Source organism: Vitis riparia, chromosome 10 (genome assembly GCF_004353265.1).
Source record: "Vitis riparia cultivar Riparia Gloire de Montpellier isolate 1030 chromosome 10, EGFV_Vit.rip_1.0, whole genome shotgun sequence".
NCBI classification, from domain to species: Eukaryota; Viridiplantae; Streptophyta; class Magnoliopsida; order Vitales; family Vitaceae; genus Vitis; species Vitis riparia.
Window position 1 is genome coordinate 9813676 of NC_048440.1, and position 22220 is coordinate 9835895.

Below are 22220 nucleotides of genomic sequence, written 5' to 3' on the forward strand. Positions count from 1 at the left end.
AAGTATGTTATTGAAGATCTTTTGCATAGCTCTTGGTAGGTGGCACTGACATTCTTCAGCTTAAAAGGCATAGCTTTGTAGCAATAAAATCCCTGTCAAAGTACAAAAAGGCCATGAGTTCTTCATTCCTCAAGAGACATCCACATTTGATTATATCCTAATAAGCCATCCATGAAGGATAGCACTTCATGTCCAGTAGTGGCATCAACCATCAATTCAATCAAGGGCAATGGGAAGTCATCTTTTGGACTTGAATTGTTAAGATCACAAAATTTGATGCATACTCAAACAAGGACGATATTTGAGATTCAAGTTAGATATTTCACTTCTTGTATGAAATAAGCTTTAATAAGTTTATTGACTTCAGCTTCAATTTGAGGAATTAATTTAGATGAAAATGACGTTGTGCCGATTTTATAGGTCGAGCACTATGTTTAATAGCTGAATGCATGGTGAACTACTACCTTCATATCTAATCCTAATATTTGTTTATAACTCTATGCATAAACATTTTTATACTCTATCAAAAGATCAATATACGATATCTCTTCTATTGGAAGATTTAGATTGCTTCATTCTAAACATTTAACCATTGGGGTGCATGCAAAACTATCCTGAGGATCTCTAAATATAAGCACAATGAAAAAACATGATCATAAAAACCATCGATAACCGTAGATTTAGAGATGCAAACCATACATGTGATATAGATGTTCCTAGATCTATTCCTATCAATGAAGAAGTCGATAGAGATCTCAAAAACCAAGGGATCTTCCACCTGATGATCCTCTGTCCTAGATCTAGGTACTTGAGGATGATGGAATCCTCTCTAAGGAGTGGAGGCTAGTGTTGCTCTCTCTAGTTCCTCAAAAGACTAAAGAAAAGGACTAAAACTCTAACCCCTAAGGAGGTTTATATAGGTTTCCTTGTGGGCTTAAGTAACTTGAGTTTATCTTGGGTTTAGGTCACTTAATCTAACCTACTTGGGTCCTAATTGATTAATTAACCTTATTGAGCTTTAATTAATTGATTAGCTTGGTCCAAAGATAACATTCACAAGCTCCTCTACAATCTTTCATTTTTACCAAAACGTCTTTATACACACATGTGAATATATATAGCCTAACTAACCCTAAAAAACGATGTCACCTAGAAACATAGGCTTGAGTGGGGACCATTGGGACCCATAGCCTACAATCTTGCATTTTTACCAAAATGTCCTTATACACACATGCGAATACATAGCCTAACTAACCCTAAAAAACGATGCCACCAAGAAACATGGGCTTGAGTAGGGACCATTGGGACCCATAGGAAAATACTAGCTCCCTCAAAATCCAATTTTGAAATTGATTCAACATCTTACTATAAAGAGTCAATTGCACTTCAATATTCAATGATATTTGATCGAGACAAAAAACTCAAGTCTATAACCTACTATTCATTACATGCAAACTCTCTATGAATTAGTATTCGTAATTTAACAAGGTATGAGTTATCAACTTCTCAAAATTACCTCTTTAAACCTTGGGTTGCAGATCATCCTATTATATGATTAATTGACATACTCTAACTCAAATTTCACTTAATAAATTATTACAATCCCACAAATTTCATTATCACAAGTCCTTAAGATCACATAAGGGAATATATTGTCTCAATCTCATGAAATATCATGGTGTCTTTATCAAGAATACATGTTGGCACCAACTTCTATCAATAGTGACCTAATCTGTAGAGAATATATGACCATATTAAGGTTTTACCTATACCTTAAAGTCTTCTAATGATTTCAGCACAAACTCAATATCATCTCAAAGAATATAGTATAAACCTCAGTGCATTCCTTGTGTACACATCTCAATTTGAATCTTCAATTAACCTGTCTTTGCAATCAAGACTTGGGTTTCTTCATCTTTGGATGTAGCCAATGACGGGTTCATTCTTCCATTGGCAAGTATTTGTGAGTTCTATCATGCTTATAGTGTGTTGGGTACTATAAGAATGATTGAGGATCAAACTCTCGCTCATGTTAATTGTCTATTGAGTTAGGCTCAAGGTCGATATACTAATCAAAGGCATTTCCCTTCAATAAGAAAACAAATTGTTTGATTAGGAGGTCCCCTTGAGCGTCTACATTGTTATAAGTTTCCACCAAAGTGAGCTACATATTGTCTTAGATTACCCTTGCCATCAAATCATTGGAATTTCGATAGTTGAAAACTTATAGGCTTTCTCAATTGCTCAATCCTTTATCAATAAGACTTAGCATAATTATGAGAAGATAAAACACCACCTTCATCTTTACTCCTAAGAGCTTCTAGGATGAATTGTTTTAATTGATTAATAGGGATTAACTCCTCTAGAGAAACTTGAATATTTGCATGGGGTTCTTGTGCTTTAGAACCCTCATTACCAAGAGAATGATTTTCTTTCAATGGAAATCCTATGGATGGATGGGCAACTATTTGTCTTGATTCTTCCTTACTTTTGATTTTGCCCAAGATGAGCAATTTTGACATATTTTTCATTCTAATTCTGGTAAGGACCTTAATTTGTTTAACCATTTGATCATCAATTTGCTCTTCTAATTGAATTAAGTTTATCATCGTAACTGGCATAATGGTATTAGAAGAAGTAACATAATCAGTTGTTATTGGTTGTGTTATTTTTAAGGTCTCACATGGAGATGCAAGTATAGACCCGCTACTAGACTCATTGTCTATTTTAGTAGAAGAAGACTTTAGAGTTGCCTTTTAAGACATGTTTGGGTGTGATTTGACTTGTTTAACCATGTTGTTTTGAGATTCTTGGACTTTGGGGAGAAGTTACTTTAAAAACATTCGTTTTTTTATGGAATGAAATAGCTTTTCATACTACTTCAAGTCCTGGGACCTAAATTTATTTTGGTTCTAATAGCTTTGGTTGGATTAGATTGGTTAGATTTGATTCCTTGATCACCAAATTTGTTCTTTCAAGACTTCGTATGATGTGATGCAGATTTCTTGTAAGGAAGAGATGGAAGGTAAAGTTGTCTCAACGAGTACGCAAAAAATTTTGTGCATACAAATTTTCTCAAAAAAGAAAATTATGGACAAAATTGTAAATTGTATTTATTTATAATTTGATGAAAGAATTTCTAATTTATCGTTTGATTCTTCCTACAAAGATAACATTGCCCTTTTAAGTAGTTTAATGTTTAATTTGGTTCAAAAGAGGTTTCATAAATAAACACTAAATTCTAATGAAGTCTTCTATCCTTCATAAAGAAAATCAAGTCTTCAACTTCTTCAAATATTCTTCAACTTTAAAGCATCTTCGAATCTTCAAGGAATTTCTTTAAATGCTCTAAAAAATTTCTTTAGTTTTCAAAGTATTCTTTGAAATAAGAGGAACTTTTTGTTTATAGTGGTGAAAATTTTATTTTGATATTATCTTTTAGAAATAATTATCTTATATATTATGATAATTATCTATTATTTCAACTACCATAATTAATTGATTATAATTATTACAACATTTATTTGTATTATCAATTTTTAATTTAATTTATCAGTCTATTTTTTGTGTGAAACCAATCTAACACTCATCAACATATTATTAGTGAGTATTGACATGTGTCAATTAATAAGTGAAAAAAATTAATTTGTCCCTCTACACAATATCTCACATATGAAGAGGATATGGATAAAATTAAGAAAACTAAATAAATAAAGCAAATAAAATTGGGGAAAAAAAACCCTTAATATAACTAGGGACCGTTGCCCAAATAAGTAGAAAATACTTTCATATTCAAAAAACATTTTTCATATTAATACTTTTTTCTTTGACAAGAAAAAAAATAAAGAAAAACCTTATATGAAAAGCATAGTCACATTATGGAAAAATAAAGTGAGCTCTACAAAATTCAATTGTATACTTTATCTAGGAATACTCTTTGAGTATATAGTTGTGTTGTTGTCCCCGAGGAGAATGCACTATCACATATTCTTGATATTTGTCCGTTTCAATCGATCTTAGTAAGAATAAGAATAGTAATTACACTTTCAATTGGTGTTTATTTTTCGATTAAATAAAAAAAGTCAAAATATTTTACTTTTCATATTTAATTAAAAATAATTTATTAATATCAGCCAACATAAAAAAGTAAATTTATTGTCATTAGGTTTAATTTAATTATATTAGTTGTTATTGATATATTATTTTTACCTGAATAGAAAAAGTCAAATATTTTATTTTTTTTATTCAATAAAAAATTAAACACCTTACTCTAAATAAATTTTTACTTATTCACATTTTGTTTCTTTAATTTCATTTTAGTATGTAGGTTTTTGTTTACTACATATTTTTTAGCGTGTGTGATCATAGGATTGCCCCGATTCTACATTTTTGAAGACCTATTTTCCAAAATACCCCACTTGGCAAGTTGGCATCCACTTGATGTCTCTAATTCCTATATATCCAGTGACAGTAACATGGAAGAGTAGACAAAGTACAGTTCGTTGGTGAGTTTGGCAGCTACCTAATTAATTAATAAACATGTTTCTATTATGAAAGAAAACAAAAACAAAATACAACAAAACAAAGAACAAAACAAAAAAATTTTGAATCGCTAAAATCCCCGAACAAATGGTAAAGGAAGGTGAGACTTGTGATTGGAAAGATGCAGAACAAAGCCCAAATGATTGAAAACTGGAATTGATTTAAGTTAAGTAACTTAATGATTTAATTTGAATTATTAAAGGCGTGTTTAGTAATGATTGTAGGAAGTGTTTCTAACATCTTTAATACAGAAAAATTATAAATACTTTCTAAAATCACTCTCAAAGCATTCTAAATAAATTAAATAAATTTTAAGTTAATTTTATCAAACAACTTTAATACTTAAACTAAAAAACAAATAATAAATTTTAAGTTAACAACTTAAAAATAATTTAACTTAAAATAAACTTAAATCATTAAGTAATAAACTTTCAAAGGTCGAGTGTAAGGGTGTGAAGACCCCCATTCAGGGGATTTTAGTTTTTAATATGGCATTGGAAGAGCCGGGCAACACCCTAGGCAAGTAGGGGGACCCCTTCCCGACACATGAGAGGAGCTGCATGGACCAGCATGGAGATGGCAGGGGGCCATGCTGGTGGTAGTCAAAGACGCCATGCTGGCTGATGGAGGGAATAGTGGAGCTGGTAGTGGCTTCTTGAGGAAGATAGAAACAGGAGAGAGGAGAGATATACGGAGGGGGAAGCCATTAGAGAGGAAAAAGAAGGGAGCTTGCTGATTCCATTGATCTTAGAGGAGACTTGCTGGTTCGAGGATCTAGGAAGGGAGGGAGCTAGAACTGAGCAGAGAGAAGTAGCGAGTGCTGTGAGAAGTGCTTTTGAGGGAGAGAGCTTGCTGTTGAAGAAAGGGAGAAACAGAGGAAGGTCGCGCTGTGAATTTCCAGGCAAGGCTGTCTGGAGCTTGGTACATTTTCCATCTTTTAGTGTCCTGCATCATTCTCTGTTGATCCATGAACATTATTTTTGTGATTTTTTTTTTTTGTGGATATTCAGGGCCTCAAGGTTGTTTTAGTTGAATGTGATTACCTGTATATACCTGCTCTGTTTTGTCCTCTATAATATTCATGATCTTTTTTCTTTTCTCCTCCTATAAATGGCTAGATCCTTACTTTAGCTTGAGGCTTGATGGTTTTCAGTTCACCCCACCGGAAGCATTGCTCATTCTGTTTACTCTATTTTGAGCACACTATCTTGTTTTTGTTTCCTCTTTTATTTCTGATATCTCAATTCGTAATCCCTGTTTCTGGCTCAATTTCCTAGATTGGCTTTGAACTATTGGTTTGACGTTCTGATCTACGCTTGAGGTGAGAGAACTGCGCATTAGTTTGCTACCCCAAACCCTTGACCTCAGCGGATGAGACGTATGCATGGATTATATTAGCTGTTGCTCTGGTTGTCGGGTGTGTCATTGATGCTTTGAGGATGCGTGTTCATTTCTGGATGCTTTTTTTTTGTGATGAGGATCTTGTGCCTAGAGAAGGTCTTGCAGCAGAATCAGTGGAGGCTTCATGTTGTCCACTACACTCTTCGACTCGCCTAATGGTGGAACTTTCCATAGTGGCTTTCTGCGTGTACTGTTGCAGACTACAACCCTATGCATCCCACCAACCCGTAGTCTATCCCTGCATATGCATGGCTGCCCCAAAATCTATCCAAAGTCTTCATGAAGGTTCCAGATTTGCCCACCCATGGAACCACACATATTTCTTTCTCACTCTAAACCCCCACCATATACCCATTTAATGTTAATGCCATTGAACCCATTCTGTGTTTGCCACCTTGTCTCTCTCTAAGTTTTTTTTTTTCATACCTATCATCATTCATATCCGCATCCAGTGCCCCGTCTACCCATGTTCTCACCTTCCCAAACTTATATACCCATCACCATTCTCTCTATGTCTTCATACCTTCATACTCATTTCTCTTCGCGCCATGCATCTAATAAACCCATTTTCATACCACATTTCTAACGACCATCTCATTATTGCCTCCCAATACCCTCTAGTTCATGCCTCTAATCATTCACTTCACTGACAGTATCCCTCTTTCACACATGTCAACAAGAGCATGGGATCTCATATATGCAGCGGCGGGCCAAGTCGCAAAGTTGGAGAATGGGCTTTTGGTGTCAGCATGGCATCATTATGATATATAGAAAAATGGGTTTGTGGTGTATTACTTTTTATTTGTTTATTCCTTATAGGACTTTCCTGTACACGTCTTGATCCTAAGCCATTTCTTTTATTATTATTATTATTATTATTATTATTATTTAGTTTTCTTCAACTGGATGCCAAAAATTTCATTTTTAAATTTTAATCTTAAATTTGATTTTCCAGAACTTCAATATTATTTATTTTTTTAATTTTATATTTATTTATTTGATCATTATTATTTTCGTATTATTATTATTTTATTATAGTTATTTTCTTTCTTAAAATTTCATTTTTAAATAATTCTTCCCTATTTCGGTTTTCAAATTTAATTCTCAATTCATCAAAATTCTAATTTTCAAATTTAATTTCTAATTTTCAAATTTTCAATTTTCACATTTATTTATTTAATCATTATTATTTTCCTTATTATTTTATTTATTTATTTATTTTTAAAATCCTATCTTTAAATAATCCATCAAAATTCATATTTTCCAATTTCTGAATTTAATCTCCAATTTCCAAATTTTCAATTTTCACATATATTTATTTATTTATTTATTGTTATCATCATTTTATTTATTTCTTTCAAAAAAATTCCACCTTCAAATAACTTCCAAGGTTCCAATTTTCATAATTTAATTTTCATAGTTCCCACTCTCAAATAATTTTAAAAATTCTAATTTCTTTTAATTTCAATTTCCAAAATTCCAATTCTTGAATTTAATTCCCAATACTTCAATTTTTAAATAACCTTCGAGATTCCATTTTTTCAAATAAATTTCGAAAATCCAATTTTCTCTCAAATAGTTTTAATTCTGTTATGATTTTCAAACAATCTTCTGCTCTTCTTAATTTTAATAAGCATGAATGAACTTTTCATAATTCTGGAATAATGGAATTTGTGAGATTAATTCATGCAAGATCGAACGGGCTTTGGTGGGGGCCCCACATATGTGATTATAATTGACTGATTGACTGGTTGGTTGATCTGTCCGCCATGTGTGATTGATTTACTCTGTTCTTTGATATACATATAATCATTTTGTGTTTATTCACTAACCCCATTCCATGATAGCGCGTTGTTGTTCGTGGTCCAGGTACACATCGACTCGCATCCTAGTCATTTTCTTTGCATGTTTTGATTCTCGTATGTGCATGATTCGTCCTAGGTATTCATTGATTTGCTCATCAATTGCCACGTCAGCTTCATTTTATTAGTAGAGACCCGTCTTTAGGGACTTAGAGGGGTGCTACGGTCTTTACCGTACCTTCCCGATAAGTAACCTGACCCCCGAACCCGATCCGGTTTTTTACAGACTGCCTTTTCCAAAATAAGGAGTCACACTTAGGGTTTTTCTTTCTTATTTTGTTTACCCTTTTAAAAATAAAACAAAAATAAGTGGCGACTCCAAGTCATTTTCAAATAATCAATAAAAATCAATTTTTCAAATAAAAATCGAGCTCGCCATCGAGTGGGAAACGCATTGAGCCGAAATGCGGGGTCCACAGGGTGTTTTGTAAAACTTAATTAATACTTGTTACTTGATTACTTAAATAGACTTTAAGTTAAATTATACTTAAATTATTGACTTAAAACTTATTACTTAATTCATACTTTAAGTATTAAGGTTATTTGATAAAATTAACTTAAAATTTATTATAAATCATCAAATTAGTATATTTATTCTCATAAATTATAATTAAGACAAAAGAGATCAAGTAATAATAAAAATCATGGAATAGTAAAAGAGATCATTAAAGTAATAATGACAAATAAAGATAAAAATGTAAAATAAAAATATAAACTTAATAATAAATTAATTATTTTTACCTATTACTTAAAGTTATTTTTTACTTTAAAACATACCATCAAACTATTTTACCAAATATACTTAATTTACTTATAACTTAAATTAAGTTATTAAGTCACTTTTAAATTATTAAATTGGTTTAAAAAACACCCACTTAGTTTCAAATTTTATCATTTAACAATCTTATAAATATATTTCATAATATTTCAAAGAATTGTTAAACACATCTATTTAAATTTTATTAATAAAATAAAATTTTAGGGTGTCACCTAAAGAAATTTAAAAGTAATAATAATTGAACATATCTACACCAAATGAAATTAGCCTTAAATTGTAGTCCTTGAAATTAAGTATTCATTCGATTCCATCACCTAGGATCACATGTCTTGTTATGGGGAGAAAATAGATGTTGATGGTTCTAAAAATTTGCAAATATTGACAATATAGTATAATATATTACACCAGAATTGATATTAAAAATAAATAAATTGAATAAAGAAATTAATTATAGCTTGTGAAAATTTTTCCTTTGGTGAGGGGTATATTTTAAAAAAAAAAAATGTCGACCTTTTGCTTGTGTTTTCTTAAAATATCTTACAAAAAGTTACCTTTTTTTCAATAATAATTGGGATATTAAAAAAAAAATAGAAACTCCTACCTAAAATATAAAATATAAGAATTCTTATAAAAACCAAATAATCATCTTATACTCCTAATTGCATTTTTTTTTCAAAATTTTAAAAAGCGAAAGAATTAAAAATCTTAGAGAATTTTCTAATACTATTTTACCGACATTCTTTAAAAAAAATAAAATAAAGAACAATTGTTTAAAAACAAATAAAAATTATTTTCATTCGTTTTAAAAAACAAAAAGAAAACATTGACATGTTTAACCATATTTTTTAAAACTTATTTTTAAAAACTATTTTAAAATTAAAGGATAAAAACGGTTTGTAAAAACAAGTTTAAAAAAAATATGGAAAAAAAAAAAAACCCTTATACTTCCTTGAATTCTAAAAATTTTAAAAATTCTTTTCAAATACACAAGATGTGTACCCATTTTTGTATAAGATTTTTCCATTTTATTTAAAATATATATAGGTTGATCGGGAGATATTTTTTGCCCATCCCTACTCCCCAATAGGATAACGCCACATCTAAGATATTATAATCTAAAACCACCTGTACAAAGGCGTATGCCATTAACACTTGAACTGAATCAGGACTCAATTGTAAAAAGTATGGTGGACCAACAGAATTGATCCAATAATATCCCTGCAAACCCATAATGGCCTCTCCACGATAAATACTTTTCACTAATTAAAGCCAAGGGAGGCGCTTCCTTCTCTCAATTATCTCTAGCAACCACCACCACATCCATCATGAAATGACACTATGTCTAGGCAATTGAAAAAAATTCTTGTGTGCCTCACAGCCTCACCCCATGACATTAAAGTGTTTGATCAAGTCCTCACCCAAACCATCACGACTGCTTTCATTCACGCTACACCCACATGGAATTGCCTCATCAGAGCCTACTCCAGAAGCCCCACCCCCATCACGGCCATTCTCATATACAACCACTTCATTAAAGGAAGATTCGTTTTTCCTGATAAGTATACTTATCCAGCTATGCTAAAGGCATGTTGGCGTATGGGTTCACTTTCAAAGGGCAAAGAAGTACATGCCCATGTAACAAAAACAGGTTTGGAGTCTGATGTTTATGTGGGGAATGCTCTGCTTCACTTGTATGGATCCACAGGGCAAGTAACCAATGCCCGTAGGTTGTTTGATGGGATGCCTCATAGAGATTTAGTAAGTTGGAATACGCTTCTAGGAGCTTACAATGACAATGCAGTTGAAGTACTGATTTTGTTCAAAAGAATGATGTACGAAGGTATAGGAGCTGATCACATCTCTATGGTGATTGTGTTCTCAGCTTGTGGAAAGATAGGAGGGACAGAGTTTGGAAAAGAGGTTCATGGTTATGTTATAAAAGTGGGGATTAGACCAGCATTGAGTTTGAGCAATGCATTGTTGCGGGTGTACACCAAGTGTGGGGAGATGGATGCTGCGCAAAGTCTGTTTGTTGAAATGGCTACCATGAGAGATGTAGTGTCCCATACCATTTTGTTCAATGGCTATGTTGATATGGGGTCAATAGATTTGGCTCGAGGTATCTTTGATCAGATGAGGATTAAAGACCTTGTTTCATGGAATTCGATGATTCATGCATATGTCAAGGCAAAGCATCCAAAGAAGGCTATAGAACTTTTCAGGAAAATGGAGAATGAGATGGTAGAACCAGATGAAACCACAATGGTAAGTGTGCTTGCGGCATGTGCAAGCTTGGCAGACCTGCAGAATGGTAGACTAGTTCATCGATTTATACTCCAAAACAATCCAAGGCAAGATCTTTTTGTGGGAACAGCTCTCATTGACATGTATGCAAAGTGTGGGAGTCTAGAGGAGGCCATGGTTACCTTCTACAAAATGGATTCTAGAGATGTTTTTACATGGACAACAGCAATAGAGGGGCTTGCAAATCATGGGCATGGGGATAAAGCTTTGAGTTTGTTTACCGAAATGGAAAAACAAGGGATTAAGCCAAATCAAGCAACATTCGTTTCCATCTTGATGGCATGCAGCCGCTCAGGGCTAGTTAAAGAAGGCTGCCTCTTGTTCAAGAGGATGGTGGAAGCTTACCAAATCCAACCAAAGATTGAACACTTGGGTTGTTTGCTTGATATCCTGAGCAGAGCAGGGCTTCTGCACCAAGCAGAGGAGTTTATCAAACTCATGCCACCCGAGGAAAAGATCATAGCTAACAAGACTCTGCTGAGTGCATGCATGAATCATTTGGAGTACGATCTTGGGGAGAAGATTGCCAATGGACTGACAGAGTTGAGTTCTCAAAGCCATGCAACTCATATCCTGTTATCTAACTTCTATGCTCTGGCAGGTCAATGGGCTGAAGTAGCAAAGACAAGACGAGTAATGAACGAGACTGATATAAGAAAGGTTCCAGGGATCAGCTCTGTAGACATTAAAACTTAATATAGGAAACAAGATCAAAGATTGAAGCAGTGGAATGGAAGAAGAACCTCATACTTATGATGACACTTATAGCTCATACATAGATTGTCTGGATAGCACACCAGAAACTAGAATGGGAAGTTTAAGTCAAGAAATTTCAAACAGCAATCCAGGTTCCATTCAGAGCAACCTATGCATTTTCAATAGAAAATTTCCCACATTTTGGAATGAAACACAAGTGAATATCTAAACTTGTGACCTTGTAAATTTAGCTATTCGTGTTCTTCTCATCAAAGATGATATCAACTTGTAAATAAATTCTTCGTTTCTTGAGAAATCGTTGGAAAAAAAATGAAAACCCAAAATCTTATAACTGCAATTCCTCTGTTGTCAAAGTATCCATTTCTGCATACTAAGTTTGTAATGGAAGAACAGCTAAAAATGACAAATTGAAATGAAGAACTATGTAGAAGCTCAATCAATCTGAAACAGAAGAAAGGCAAGCAACAGAAATTTACAGAAAAAAAGGTGTAATGGATTGTAATTTGTATCTGTAAATTTACAGTTAAGAATACACTACCTGAAAGTTGGACAGCCAACAAAAAAGGTTGAACCTTCCATCACATGATTTTCAGGAATACAATTTGATGCTCCAAGAAAGCCAGAGAAACAAAATGTACCAAAAATAAAAAGAAAGGGAAAATTTTAAGTCTAGAGTGTTATTGGCTTTTTGAATAATTTCAACATTAGACAACAGGCTGTTGTGAGTAAAAGGGCAAGAACACGACCACCCAGAAGTCCAGCAAGAGCAATCAGAAAGAGAACTAGATACCCTGAATTCCTCCCTATTTCCTTCTCTGGGTTCTCTCTGACTACAGCTGCTTCCACATCATTTTGTGATTGTATGTCAGAACTACAACTGGCACCATTCATATCTGGTTCCTCACGCAATTTTTCCTGCTCTTCTAGGGGTGGTGATTGAAATGATTTATCCTCATCATCTTGTTCCTCTACTTCTTCTTCTTCTTCTTCTTCTTCAAAGCTACCTGGTTTATCACCTCCCATACAACTAGACACTTCACTGCTCGAGTCTGGCCCTCTCCCTTTCTCCTTACCACTTCCCCATTTCCTACGACGAATTTTTTTTGGAATATATTTCTTGATCTTAGCTTTCAGCCTGGCACTCCGGCTGTGTCCATGTTTGGGTTCCAAAGCTTCAAATATTTCCTCTTCCTTCTCCTTATCACCCTCCCTTTCCTTCACTTCCATATATCCCCATCTTCTCTCCCCGGCAGGAAAATCAATCTTGGGCCTTCCCATTTGAATTTCTTCAATTTCTCGAGTTTCTTCCACGGGTGCAGGGAAATCAAACTGAGATTCAGCAATCTGAATTTCTTCAACGGAAGCATTGCTCAGAGTTATGGGAGTGGGAGCCTCTGGTGGATTCAATGCTGTCTGTTTGGTCAAAAGAAAGGGAAAGACCTTTGGGATCAGGGACTTGATGGCGATTTGGGCATCGGAACACGGTGTCAATAAACCAAAAACCCACTTGGCCGCATATTCAAGGAAGAGAAGCAAAAAAGCAGACATTGTGATACCAACCGCGAGCTTCTTCGTCCCCAAAGCTAGAATTACAACCACCGACATCTTCAAAACCGCCACAGTCACTCCCCTCCCACTCGGCCTTCGGACGCTCTCTTCAACCTCACCACCACCATCTACCAGACTGCCCCCATCAATTCCACCAATCTCCTCTTCTTCACATTCAACGCTCCTGATCTCCGAAAAAGAATCCGAAGACGCCGGAGCCTGCACAGTCTGCACAGACTCGGGACGCCGTTGAGGCTCCACAGGCTGCTGTGGGACTGGATCGGAGACACGAGAACGCCTTTTTCTGGGTTTCTTGAGGCGATCCCGATTCTTGACAAAGAGATCGATGAGCGAGGTGGGGAAGCCGGTCTCCACGACCAGCGACCCACCGCGCTTGGGTGACTGGAGATCCGCCACAAACCGCGAAATTCGCCCCACCCTCGCATTCTTCCATGGGAGAGGCATAGCGGTTTCAGGAACAAAGCTTGTCAATAATCCGAACTCGATCACAGGAATGGAGAGACGAGCATGAAGAGCCGAGGAAATATAAATTAGTCCATGGGGGAAGCGCGGAAAAAAAAGAGAACCCTAGGGAAGGGACATAGAAAAAACGGTGGAAATGTGAGAAAATGAAAAGGAAAAGTAACCGCCTGGTGGCGTGTGAGCTGGAGTCGTTGAATGCACGCTATTTACTGACACCATGTTTGTATTTACGGTTTTTTCTGTTTCTGTCGGCGTTTTTAATTTATTTTCTTTCTTTTTATTGGCTGTTTGGATGCGTTTTATCCCTAAATTTTACTTTATCCTAAATCGAAATACTACATTAACCACGACATGAATTTGATAACATCAATACTTCCCTTTTTATTTTGTCAATAAATATATAATTATTTTGAAAAATAGAGATGAAATTGTTTCCAAAAACTTACTTCTTTAACATAAGATTGCATTATTGTTTTTCGATATTTAGATTAATGTTATATGCGATCTTGGAAAAGTTCATAAATAAGTTAGTATTTAATAAACTAATTTAATAATTTAATTCAATTAATTAAGTAAATTAAGTATGTTTTGTAAAATAATTTAAAGTAAAAAAATAATTAATTCATTTTTAATTTCATATTTTTAGTTTATCTTTTTACTTTTATTTATCCTTATTATCTTCACGATTTCTTTTATTATGTCACAACATTCATTATTATTTAATCTCCTTTAATTTTAATTTATGAGTATAAATTGATGAAAATATATATAATCACGAATATATAGGTACTTCAATTTTACATATATGATTTAGTATATCAATGGATACAAAATATCAGTGATATAAAGATTAATGAAAATTACAAAAATTTAAAACAAAAACTCTAAAAAATTATATAAGAATTAATAATATACATTTTAAAGTTATTTAAAAAAATGATATATATAACTTGTCATATTTGATAATAATATTACACATAAAACATATAAATTTTATAAATGTATGTTGCATTATATATTATTTTACAATAATATTATGATAAAATATTTAATTTTTAAATATATTTAATATTAAAATTATGATAAATTTTAATTTAAATGTATTCAATGATATCAATAAATAATAATTTATGCATAATTTTTTTAATTTTTATATTTTTATATTGAATGAATATATAGATTATATATATATAAATAAAAAATAAAAAAACCTATTAAGAAATTATGTTTTTATATTTTTGGTAATAAATTAAATAAATGAAATAAAATAATTAGAATTAATATATTTAATTATAGAAAATTAAAAAAAAATGATGAAATATAGGTAAAATATCAAGAAATATCAATATGAGGATTTAGATATATCAGAATATATCGATGATATATTCGGATATTTAAACTTTGATATCAATTTGATGATTTAAAATAAATTTTAAGATGTGAACTAAATAACAAATTTTAAGTCAAGTATAATTTAACTTAAAATAAGTTAATTTATTAAGTAATAAATATTAAGTTTTACCAAACATTCAATATGAAAAAAAAAATAATCTAAATTTTCACTATAAATTTTAAATCATCTTATTCTTCTTTATCAATCTAGCAAGCTAACATGTTATGGTTAACATAAATTAAAAAAAAATCACCATAAATAATAATAATAATAATAATAATAATAATAATAAGTTTTTATTTTTTCACTTCTAGTTGTAAGCTTTCCAAATATTTTTTTTTTAACATATTCAATAAAAATAAAAATATTTATCGAGTTATATAAAAAAGATATTTTTAAAAAATTTACATTCTTTCTTTAAATAAATATTTATGTATTTTTTTTAAAGCATAAATAATTAAAAATATGAAGATTATTTTGTATATAATACTTTTATGGAAAAATAACTTCAAAAACCTATTTTTCATATTTAAGTTTTTTAATAAAATTTTATTCTTAAAATCAATTAAAAATTATTTTTGAAAATATATCTATAATTATAATGATAAAAATACTGTTAACAATAGTTAATGTTGTGACACATGATAAAAACAATATATCCACAAGCATTAATATAATATCACATTGTAAATTTTAAATAATGAAAATAAAAACCCTAAATTATTGATAAATTTGGATATACGTGGTGTTGTAATATTTTATAATAATTACATTTTAAAGTAAAGGGTTAGATCATGTTTGTTTCTTCACTTAATTTTAAATGGAATTTAAAACTAAATAGTATTTAATAATGTTAAGTATTAAATATTAAGAAGTTAAAAAAAATATCTTACTTTTATCACTAGAAAACAAGGGTGTTTGCTCTTTTATTTTTTTGTTGAAAATAATTTGTTTTCAAAATTTGAATTGTTTATTTTTTTTCATAACTTATTATAAGCTTTTTATTGAATAAAAAAATTAAAATATATTTTTTTTAAGTGGAAAAAGTAATATATTAGTATTTTTTTTTACTTATTAATATTTAATATAAATAAAATATTACACTTTGTAACTTACTAGAGACTTGAAAAACAAAGAGAAGATATGAATGAACGAGATGTCTAGCAATAAGAAAAAGGAAAATAATTGAATATAGAAACTCCCAAATATTTAGCTGTATGTGTCAATAAATAATTTATCCAGATAAAAAAATTATACAAACACTTAATACTACTAAACAATAAAGTTATATTTAAAATTAAATACAAAAAAATCATCTAGATATTTTAACCTTTTCTATTCAATAAAATAAAATAAAATAAGCAATAAAAAAATAAATAAATAAAGCATCTCAAATGGAATTTGCTTTAAGCAAAAAAGTCACCTTAATTTAACAAGTTGTATTAATTTAAATTAGAGTGTACATCACTATGAGAAAGACTGCATTATATTTGATTGGCTATTGGATTTGCCCACCTACTCAAATCCAATAATTTATAAATTACAAAATAAAATATTATTTATTTTATTACCGAAAGACAAAATGTTTTCAAAATCTGACACATCATCACGTAGAAGAGGACAGGCCTGGACGATGATTATGTTTAAGTCGTCGACATATGATTTTGATGGGACCCATTGATTGATCCAACGGTGGAGAAGGGTCCATCCATCAAAGAAATATGGAAGCCACCGAGGTGGAAAAAAGGGTTGGGAGTGTGGTCAGTGGAAAATGGAAGAGCGTGACTTGCAGACGAAGACAAATGCGTGGGTCCACCCTGTTGGCACACGGCATTCCATGTCCCTTCCCCGCCATTTCTTATGTATTTATTTAATTCTGTGATGGGAAGACATAAGTGGTGGAATGAGAAACACATGCTACTCATTGTGTTTGACCAAGTTTGGGTGTTTGTGTCGTAGGAAAGGCATGCTTCAAAAACAACGATTAGCATTCGGCCTTTTTAAAAAGGAGAAAGAGAAAAGATATGTAATAGAAAAGGATTTAACTTGGGCCGTTGGATTTCAACCAAGTTTTTTGTTGATCATCTAAGGGCTTGGAAAAGATGTAGTAATAAAAATAAAATTTTGAGCTTAATTATTTTTGCTTCTACGACTAGCCTAGAAGTAATTAAAATTTTATATATACTATAAAAAATGTAAAGAAAATTAGGGGAACTGTTTTTAAGTACACTTTTTTATTCTCTAAATAAAAAAAATCTAAAAAACAGTTTGATAGTGAAAAACTGTTTTTTGTTTTTTATATCTTTTATTATGGAAAACAAAGAGCATAGTGTTTTTAGATATCATTTTTTAATTATTTTTTTTTTACTTTTTTTCTGATAACTATTTTAAGAAATAATTATATAAATATTAAGAATAATTAAAAATAAAATATTAGATATAAAAATTATTTTTAAAAATATTAAAAACATGTTAAAAAGATTTTGAGTTTCCAAATAAACTTTGTTCTACAAAAATTAAATAATAATTTTTAAAAACTATTTTTCAAAATTATTTTCGAAAATAGTTACCAAACAAGCCCTTAATGGTTGTGAGACTAATGTAGAAGTGAATAAAATTTTATATATACTATTAAAAAAAAATGTAAAGTGAAAGAAAACTAGGAGAGGAGTGGAAAAAAATTATAAAGAAATCTTCCATGACTTTTATAAACTTACAAAATGGCTTATATTTGATACTTATCTTCAATGCCCATTACATTAAAGAGAATATATATAGTTAAAAACTTGCTGGGAAAATTTTCTATGGGAAAAAACAAATGAAGAAAAAAAAAACTCTATAAATGTTAGAGTAGTCTTAGATTGTTATGATTGTCTCTTTAAAAATCTTGTCGAAAAACTGACAAAACCTAGACAAATGAGAAAATAGTACAATATGTTAATATACCTTGCATATGTCTCCTTGTAAGCACTCTCTCTTATATGGACATGAGTATGCTTTAGAAGTTAGTAAGAAAAATCTCTGAGTTGACACATTCGAATGTTGTATATTAGCTTCTTGAATGTTAAGGTTGACAATACCTCTATAAATAAATCTATTAGGTCATCACTTGAATGTATTTGTTAAACATCAATTTCATCATCTTTTGAAGTTCATTTATATGAAAGAACTTTCGTGAAATGTGTTTAGTTTTGTCTTCTTAATATAACCATCATTTATATATGTGTAATACACGCAACATTATATTCATGTAATATTTATTGGGTTGCCTTTGATTAAGGATAGTCCATATGATTTCTGAATATGTCAGATCATAAATTATAGTCAAATACATTCATAATTTGCTTCATGAATTGTAAGTAGTTCTTAATGATTTAAAGATATAGTCACCATTATTGTTTGGTAAATTTCATAAAATACTAGTATCATCATGAGTAAACATATACCTTATTTGTGATCAAGCTTTATAAGGTTTTGAAAGGTATCATACATTATCATACTTAAAGCAATTATAGCTTTCATTTTCCTGAATAAGATATACTTATATAATTGTTTCCACAAAGATAAGGCAATATGTGTTTCATACAATTTTGATGTCTTTGTGTTAGTGCAAAAATATATCATGCCAATATATATAATACAATATTTAGGCATGTGTAGTTGACAAGATATATAAGTGCACAAATAACACTAATGTTGGGAAAACAACCTTTGGATCTAGATTAAAGGGCACATGCAACTAAGATCTTAGGTGTAGCAAAAGATGCTAATTTAAAATAAATAAATAAATAAAAATATACCTTTGGACTTTTATGTTCCTAAATCCTTTTCCAATTCATAACAGAAATCTCAAATACTTTGTGATTTTCCACCTAATAACTCTATCATAAACCTTGGTAATGAAGAAGTGTGAGTTTCTTTGTAGAGGGAGTGGTGACTAAGGTTCTCTGAACAAAGTGGAAAAGAACATTTAGTTTATCCTTAAACCTCAAGAGAGTTTATATAGACTCTCAATTAGGCTTAACTCATTAAGGTCAGATTGGGTTCTATTTAATTAATTAGTCCAAAAGGGTCTTAATCAATTAAATAATCCAAAATGAAAACACATAAGTCATTTAATTATTGTCCTTATGCAACCTTGTAATCATACAAAAACACCTTTATACATACTTTTAATTGATACTTAAAAACTCTATGTTAGATCACCTTAGATATATTATAGAAGATTCTTATAACGATACTAGTGATTTTTGTGAAGGCCTTAATCACTATTACTATAGTTTGGTCCTACTATTAACGAATTTAAGGACCAAATCTACAAAGATGGATATGGGCCTTTGATTGAATAAAATTGAAAATCAAAATTAATCATCATTTCTAATTGGTCTAAGAATTATAACAATGAGATTAATGATTGATTGAGTTATAAATTATGAATATTTGGTTCTATCCTTATAACTTATATTAGAGAATGATATGGTAAGTTATTACCTGATACTAGTGATTCTTGGTAACTTTTGATCGTTAGTTATCCTGATCTCCCTAATTGTTATTTATCCGAAAAGAAAGTTATAAGAAGTAAGAAGGGTTAAAAGGTCAAACCTTAAACCGGTAATTAATTTAATTTACTTTATGGTTTTAGGAATCTTTTTTAAAAAAGAAAAATCTAAGTTCTAAATGCAATATTAGTCTTAAGATTCAATTTGGTTGTGGATTGACTTTGATCTTCAACCCTAGATTTTATAATGTCTGTCTCTCTCTTTAAAGTTTTGACATTGGATTGTGAAACTCTCTAGAACATTCTTTCTTTTGTTTGATCTATTTCATTTAATATTTTAGGAAATATTTATTTATATATTATCCCTATTTATTTAAATTAGGATTTTATTATTTTTAGCAAATGATTAATCATTTTAATCTTAAAACAAATAAATACATTAGAGTTTATCCTAAAGGATGACAACTTGAAATACAACAAAATTGTGGTAACTTTATCTTTGGTTTTTCTTGGTCAGAGTTGTCACATATTTAGACTTTAGTACTTTATTTACAATAGAGATTGACAATTGGTTAGTATTTCCCATAGGTCCTAATGGTCTTGCTTGGGCTCCTAGTCATGTTTGCACATTTTATTCGAGAAAGTTGGATTTCTGGTTCACAAGTGATGCATAATGGCATTTTAGTAAAAACACAAGGTTGAGCTAGATCTTATGAATTGTTTTTTCTAGAATTGACGAATTAATCAATTAAGATTGAGGTGGGATGGATCAGGTGACTCAAACCCAATTTGGGCTCAAGCTAGTTAGACCCACAAGGAAGCTTATAAATACCCTTTTAGGGATTAGGACTTTTGCCTCCTACCTTCTAGAGAGAAACCCTAATCATCCTCTTGAGATAAAGAGAGAGAGAAAGAAAGAAAGAGATAGAAAAGTCCACCCTTCTCTCATGCTAAGATCCATGAAGGGGGAGTTTAGGTGGAAAGTCATTGGGTAGACATGATTTATAATGACTACCAACATCATCAATGTCTTCTATGGATTGGATTCGATTTGGGAACATCCATATCATAAGTATGGTTTCTATATCTCTAGATTTAGGTTCTAATATGGTTTTTGATGCCATGTTTTTTGCTGCTATATATCTAAAGAGCCTAAGGAGATATTGCATGCACCATTTATGATCCAAGGCCAAGGAACGAAGCAATCCAGATAAGGAGATAGTGCATGCACCTTATATGATCCAAGGCAGGAAATGAAGCAATTAAGGGATTTCCAACACAAAGAACATATGTCAAATTCCACTATAATTGTTATGGCTATTTACTACATGATTATGAATCCTTAAGATCACCTAAGAGGATAACAAATATCATGGTACTTCTATCAAGAATATCTATTATCACTTTCTTAAAACACCAGTCACTTAACCCATAAGGAATATATGATCACGTTAAGATCTCATTCATAGGTCAAAGTAATTGATAACCTCAGCACCAACACATTGTTCTCTCAAAGTTGAGAATCCACATAATAGAGTAGCTTAGAGAAATCATGTCAACCTAGTAACCCTTAGTCATGACTTTGAGGCTCCTATTCATTGTGTAACTATACACACTAGTACACTCACCATGAGGAATGTATCTTGAAGACTAAGGTAATTCATTTAACCAATTAAAATATAGTGAACTATGACCTCTAGTATATAAATTGTCTAAGTCTATGAACCAGTTATGAACAAACTCATCAATTGTAAAGATTTTATGACTTGAATCTTCCGTGTAACTTTTAGTGTACTCAAATTATGTATAATACAAGTGATTAGATCATAATACAAAAGTAGGATAGTAAAATGAAACAAATATTATATATATATCTAATATGAAATTGAAATGTTACATCATGTTGTTACTTTTAAGGGTTTTAACAACTAAAATATGGTACTTCATGACCAAATAGTTCTTCATTATTTTTGTGAGAATGAAATAAGTCATATTTTACTTCAAATGATTGGCAAACCATTGGGGAACTTAAAGGACATGCTTTGTCCATATGAAATTCAAGATTTTCTTGATATATGTTGATTAATATGCTAAAACTCAATTTGGAAAATGCTCAATTTATAGGCCAAGATAAAACTTTATTTTTCTTCAATCTTTCATCCTAAATCCCTTTTTTAAAATGAGTTTTTGTTTTTATAAGTTCTTTAAAAGTCTTAATAAGATTTAAGTCATAAAAGTATACTGAAATAATTGCAAATTTGATTTTTGATTTCTTAATGAAAATGCATGAACATATAATGTTCTTTGCATACTCTTCTTTTAGCAGGTATTTGCTAAGGCGATTGTAACACATGTGTCTAGATTGCTTCAATTCATATAAAGATTGTTATAGTTTAATTAAGTACATACTATAAGGTTATACATTATTTGTTTTAGGCATTTTAAGTCTTTCTAAGATTTCATGTATATACCATTTGTCTATGGATTTATAAAATTATGTTATAATGACATTTATAAGATGCATATCTAGTCTTTTTAAGACTACTAGATCAATTAAAATGCAAAATGTCATTGCATTCATCATGGGAGAGTATCTCTTCTCCTAGTAAATGTCAAGTCCTTATGAGAAACCTTATACTACTATTCATACTTTATATCTTAGATCTCATTTTTTTCTTATTATGATTTCATACA

At 30.9% G+C, this 22220-nt stretch overlaps 2 protein-coding genes across 2 annotated transcripts; one reads left to right on the forward strand and one right to left on the reverse strand.

Annotated features, from left to right (window-relative positions):
* Positions 1-9806: 9806 nt before the first annotated feature.
* On the forward strand, positions 9807-11933 carry LOC117924355 (pentatricopeptide repeat-containing protein At2g29760, chloroplastic-like). The gene has a single exon (XM_034842969.1). It carries the CDS (start codon positions 9922-9924, stop codon positions 11581-11583), a length of 1662 nt encoding a protein of 553 aa, XP_034698860.1. The 5' UTR covers positions 9807-9921; the 3' UTR covers positions 11584-11933.
* Positions 11934-12075: 142 nt separating this feature from the next.
* Positions 12076-13753, reverse strand: LOC117924356. The gene has a single exon (XM_034842970.1). The coding sequence runs from the start codon at positions 13615-13617 to the stop codon at positions 12274-12276; it is 1344 nt and encodes a 447-aa protein (XP_034698861.1). The 5' UTR covers positions 13618-13753; the 3' UTR covers positions 12076-12273.
* Positions 13754-22220: the final 8467 nt, after the last annotated feature.